This window comes from Rhododendron vialii, chromosome 5a (assembly GCF_030253575.1).
Source record: "Rhododendron vialii isolate Sample 1 chromosome 5a, ASM3025357v1".
NCBI classification, from domain to species: Eukaryota; Viridiplantae; Streptophyta; class Magnoliopsida; order Ericales; family Ericaceae; genus Rhododendron; species Rhododendron vialii.
The window spans coordinates 18269332-18275238 of NC_080561.1; the positions used below are offsets into that span (position 1 = coordinate 18269332).

Sequence of the window (5907 nt, forward strand, 5' to 3'; positions counted from 1 at the left end):
TGTTTGGGGTTTTTCCTTCTTTCATTTCTTCTATTTATAGGCAAACTCTTGAGTCTTCTCCACGACTCTCCTTTTACTGCTTAGTTTCCTTCAAAGCCCTCTCCACTTTGAATTCAAACTTTCCCTCCATGACTTTTAACTGTGGTTATTCAGTTGATCCATCACCCCACTTGCCCTTAACTGCATCGTGTTGGAAGTGGGGCAGTTACACTTGATTCTCAACTCCTTTGACTGTGTCAACTTGGTGTAACTGCTTCTTGTTTGAATGAAATCATTCATGCGTTTGAGCTTCGAATTGCTCATCTCTTAAGATATCACTTGAGTGACATCTGGCAACAATTATCATTACCTATAAAACGACATTAAGTTAATTAGAACGTCATCGTTCTTTTAATTTTGTAATTCCATGTATTTCAGCCTATGCATACTCCGTTTCATCTAATGTGAATGGCCACTTGTCATTCTCTGATTAGGCCAGTAAATTATCATGTAAATAGGTGGATATAAGTTTGTAAAGTAAGAGAGGTGAGAGTAATTTCTTGAACCTGAGGAGAGGTTAGTGTATTTGTCAAAAACCTCAGGGGAGGTCAGTGTAGTTTGCCCTTGTTCTATTTTCTCCCTCCTCCTCTCCATCAACTCCGCAGACACCCTCTCTCTCTCTCTCTCTCTCTCTCTCTCTCTCTCAGATACGCGTAATCTCAGACACGAACTGGTAATTTATTGAATCAAGAAATGAAGAAACAGACACTGTTGGCATGGGGAGTGGCGATTCTGTGCTTTGTAGTCCTCATGATCGTCACACCGGCGATTCCCCAGTCGGAAGCGTATCACGATTTTGCTGACCAACGTGAATTCTTTGGTAATAATTTCCCTCTCTGGCTGCAATCTGTGCAAATCTTCCGATGATCGTATGTTTTCCTTACATATTGGATCCGAATCACATTCCCTGAAGTTTCTGCACACTTAGGGTTTGCATTGAACATTTGAACCATTCCTGTTTTGAACTGTCCACTATTACTTGGTAGAAATTTATGGTAAACATCCGGTGCCGTAAGCAAATTCAAGGAGTTTTTACGTGTAGGTCCAGAAAAAAACGGATATACACAGTTAAGTATTTCTGGAAATTTTTTTCAAAATTCCCCTATAAAAATGTCTAAACCACTAAAATGTGTCTAAACATAAACCCTATGGTACCCTATGAAAGTGCCTAAAATCCTAAACCCTATGAAAGTGCCTAAACCTAAACTCTATGGTACCCTATTGAAGTGTCCAAAACCCAAAACCCTATGAAAGTGCCTAAACCACTAAACTCTATAATAGGAAAATGCACCTTAAAACCCTATGAAAGTGCCTAAACCACTAAAACTCTATAATATGAAAGTACACCCTAAAACCCTACGAAAGTGCCTAAACCACTAAAACTCTATAATATGAAAGTGCACCCTAAAACCCTATGAAAGTGCCTAAATCCTAGGGTACCCGATACTCTACCCTAGCCCTAGGGGACTAGAGTAGGGTAGGGCTAGGGTACCCTAGCCCCAGCCCCACCCTACCCTATCCTATAATAGGAAAAAATAGAAAGTATGAAATTGTATTTATTGAAGGGTAAAAGGATAATCTTCATAATGTGATCGTCCTTAGAGGTAAATAAAAATTGAGTTCATTCTTAATGAGAATTAACATGAGTTCATCATTAATGAGAATTAACCTGCACTTTTTTTATCCTTAGAGGCAATTTTCTCCAAATTGAATGAGTTTTTGTGGTGACAATTAGAACCATCGCCCCGTAGTTGCCACTTGCCATGGGGTTTGCCATAACATGAGTTTTTATGGTACTGTTACCAACGTCATATTTCTGTTACAATGCTTTGCGGAGAGAAAAGTTATGACTTATGAGGATTTGAGTGTCGTAGTTATGGTCTTTGTATTTGTAGTGTCAATTACGATTTACGAGTCATTGAGGCGTGTGATCACAATTTGTTGTACGTCATTACCATTTTCATACTGTGTACAGTATAGCCTTTCCCTTGTACTTGGCGAGGGCTGGAAGGGCTGGGTTGGAGAAAATAAATTAGGACCATAGTGGTTGGGATGGCTAGTGACATGGTTCTGATTCCAAGTTAGTATTTGTATTTGGTTCCCACATTTTCTCATTTTTGGTAGATTATTTGAAGCAAATAAGCTGTGGTTATTTGATTTTACAGTTATCATGTGAATACCGAGGTGCACGGGATTACTAATGCTACATTCATTCATTTGAGCATTCTAAATTTGACCTGTAACAGCTACTGGTTCATTTTAGTAGGTGTAACCTTTTCGTTCATCAATTGTTCAGGTTAACAAAGTTCAACATGGGGTATGCATTTTGTTTTGGTACGGGGTGCTTCTCTTTTGAATGGAAAAAGGTGGCGTCTAAATAGTTTGTTTTAACTTCTAGGCATTTCAAAGTTGATTAAAAAAATGAACAAGAGCTGGAAGTTTGTTTGCCAAACTGGAAATGGTTATGTTGCCTTTTGCATATTAAAAAAGTGGATCCGAAAGATAAGGATCACACGTGGAGAAGTAACAAATGATCCTGAAGACAAGGATCACTATAAAAGAAAAAAGAAGTAGAAGTAGAAGCATTTATGGCGCAAACAAAGAGGATCACTCTTGATAGTCTTGCCGAAAAGAATTCTAAATTCTAGCCTTGATACCATGTGAAAGTATCTAACTGAAAACCAATTGGAAAATGAGTAGATAGGTTGTTCCATGCCCGTTTACTTGTTTTGCAGGTGATAATTAATCAGTACAAGACATGCTGTAACAATTAAGTTTGTCATCTAGTTGCAACGTAAATCAGCAAGACCGTTTGTTCCCCATTGCAGTGTCTCTGTCTTTGTATCCAATATAGGCTTAGCCTTAGTTTGTTCAAATAAGTGACTGAAATACTAGTCTTAAGTTAGGTTTACATGGATTTCTTATCCCTTTTTTCTAATTTGACTTTTATGAATTAAAATCTGTTCTGAAGTATGATTACTTTATCCATCTTTTTTGTTGTAAATTTATTTATTTGTTGGTAATGATGCCTATAATTGACCAACATTACTCATTTCAGTATAAATTTGTAATGAGTTAAAGCATTGGCAAAAATTGTAGTTATCTTTTTGCTTGAGCAATATGTGGAGCTTCCTGTCGAGTTAATTATTATGTAGCTGACATGCTTGTTTAACTTTTCAGGTATACCAAATACACTGAATGTGGTTTCCAATTTCCCATTCCTTGTAATTGGTCTCCTGGGGCTCATACTTTGCTTTCATAGGAACTATTTTTGGCTGAGGTTTTGTGCAGTACATGATTGCCAATGTCTTATTATGCTGATGAATACGTATTGTTTTAGAGTAATGGTTAAATGTTTGTGAAGGCTGCAGGGTGAGGTTTGGGGTTGGTCAATTTTTTTCATTGGTGTTGCTGCTGTTGCTATTGGGTCATCTTATTATCATCTCAAGCCAAATGATGCTCGTCTCGTGTGGGATCGCTTGCCGGTCAGCTTCTCCATCCACGGGCTCTACTTGATATTATATATAGTTTATTTTTGTTTTGACATTAATCAGTAATTATTACAGATGACCATTGCATTCACGTCAATCATGGCAATCTTTATAATTGAAAGAATCAACGAGCAAAAGGGAACAGTGTCCATAATTCCCCTCCTCTTGGCAGGTGTCATCAGCATATTGTACTGGAGGTAAGCAAGTGAATCCTTTATATATGAAAGAGGATCTTGTTGTTTTATATATTTTATGGGATGAAGCATTTGGTCAGATTTTTTAAGCACTTTGTTTCTGTCCACCAAAAAACTCATCAGAATTTGATGGTGTTGCAGTAGTGTAAGTTATGGATGGATACAGTTTGGTTGGTGAAAAACCTCTGCTTGGGAGATAATCTTCTAAGTCGGAGGCTCAAATGGTCTGACTTCTATAGTGAATTGGCCTACAAATTGAATGAGCATGACCTGTACTTCCATGTAAACATCTGTTGACTGCATTTTGATTTGCAGGTTTTTCGATGATCTCCGTCCATATGCTCTGATTCAGTTTGTTCCTTGCATTGCAATTCCATTGATGGCTATCTTGTTGCCTCCAATGTACACACATTCTGCATACTGGCTTTGGGCTGCGGGTTTGTATCTTCCTTACGTTATTATTATTATTATTATTATTTTGTATCGGCATCTTCCTTATGTTATTTGCTTAATCTTGTAGTTACTTCTGCCATTCTAAGCTAAATTTATCATTATATGCAGGTTTTTATCTTTTAGCTAAGGTGGAAGAAGCTGCAGATAAACCGATATATAAATGGACACACCATATTGTCAGTGGGCACACTCTTAAACATTTGTGTGCAGCAATGGTTCCAGTCTTGTTGGCACTTATGCTTGCAAAGAGGAGCAATGAAGCAGAAAGGTATTCTTTCCTTTACTTTTACCCTGTTTGACTTCCTGCTAATTGCTATCTGCACTTAGCATTGAGGATAACCAGTATATATTGGGTGGGGCATTTTCAAGAGTGTCTTCATGTCTTTCTATTTTCCTATTATCTAAAACAACCTTCCGTCGATTTGGCTTCATTTATCATTTAGTTCAATTTGACGAATTTTTGGTGGAACAAAGCTTTTTCTTAGTTAAATATTTAGCATATGGAGGTGCTCAAACAAGTTTTCCTACTTTTGGAGGTCGCTTGCTCATTCGTAGCATCTGTATCAAGTTATTTTTATTTTTTTGGTGTGCCTTGGAAGTGTCTGCAGTATTGAACCAATAATGCCTTTTTCAGCATTCGAAATTACCCATATTTAAGAAGCGCAGATAGGGATGCGAACTGGATACGACAAAACCTATTCCTTACGTTTATGGCTGTCCCTAGATTTCACTCTTTCAAGACTTTTACAATCGTGTAGTTTTACGACATGGATATGCCACCACACATTCATATTTTTCTACAATTCTCCCGTGGGTACATCTTATTGAAGATTTCCATTCTGTTTCCAGAAATTAAACTTGGAAGTACTTTTTTGTTTTCCTTTTCTCTCTTTTATGAAGAGTCCACGTGTACTTTTCTGCACATATTATTTTCATCATCTGTAAGTGGTGGTGTCTTTCGCAGACTTTGCTTCAAATAGGCTTGTGACGAGGCATGTGACCATCCTCTCCCCTCTCGCTGTCTCTCTCTCATGCGTGTGTTTGCTGTTATATCTTAATGCAGGCAAAGTTTGCTGGAGACATGGAAAGTTTCCTGGACCAGATTTAGAGGGAAGGACGAAGTAAAAGTGGAGAGTTACACATGTACTTACTCAGATGTCCCTGTGGAGGAATCTCCTTAACGACTACATGCCATATTCATTTAAGCAGAAATTCTACATTAGAATGTTGACAGATAATCATAGTAAAACCTCTTAAACCACTCACAGAATATCGGTTCAGTGCTACACCTGAACAAAATGTTGTATCTTTCACTTCAAGAATGTATACAGATCACCTTTACTATAGCGAGTATTGACTACTGTGTTCAATGTTTAACTGACTCAGTTTGTGAACCAGCTTTGGCTTCCTCTTTTAGATGACGTTTAATCTCAGAGGCAAGGAATTGTCAATTATTGGGCTATCGGAACTGGATTCTCTGGAATTTTAGCCAAGTAAATTAGTCAACGCAACCATCATTGTTCAGAGTACTCCCACGCTCACTCCCACAGTGAGCTAAATAGTACTCCCTCCGGCTCAAATTGGATGTCAATTTTTGATATCTGTGCTAATTTCAATTTCTTATATCTTTCAATATGAATCTCAAAAAATATGCAATATGGATATTGTTTGATAGTTCTTGATTAGTTCTATTATTCAAAGTTTTCAAACTCATAAAAAATATTATATAT

General features: G+C 37.4%; 1 protein-coding gene across 1 annotated transcript; it reads left to right on the plus strand.

Annotated features, from left to right (window-relative positions):
- Positions 1-599: 599 nt before the first annotated feature.
- On the plus strand, positions 600-5574 carry LOC131325752 (uncharacterized). The gene is made up of 7 exons (XM_058358179.1): positions 600-859; positions 3220-3319; positions 3404-3524; positions 3606-3727; positions 4040-4161; positions 4286-4445; positions 5241-5574. The coding sequence occupies exons 1-7, from the start codon at positions 733-735 to the stop codon at positions 5356-5358; spliced, it is 870 nt and encodes a 289-aa protein (XP_058214162.1). The 5' UTR covers positions 600-732; the 3' UTR covers positions 5359-5574.
- The last annotated feature ends 333 nt before the right edge of the window (positions 5575-5907 follow it).

Bases quoted from the DNA above. Each gene is read 5' to 3' on its own strand.
- LOC131325752 (XM_058358179.1), top strand. From the start codon at position 733: ATGAAGAAACAGACACTGTTGGCATGGGGAGTGGCGATTCTGTGCTTT. The intron at 860-3,219 runs GTAATAATTTCC...TTAACTTTTCAG, and splicing joins TGACCAACGTGAATTCTTTG to GTATACCAAATACACTGAAT. The intron at 3,320-3,403 runs GTTTTGTGCAGT...ATGTTTGTGAAG, and splicing joins AGGAACTATTTTTGGCTGAG to GCTGCAGGGTGAGGTTTGGG.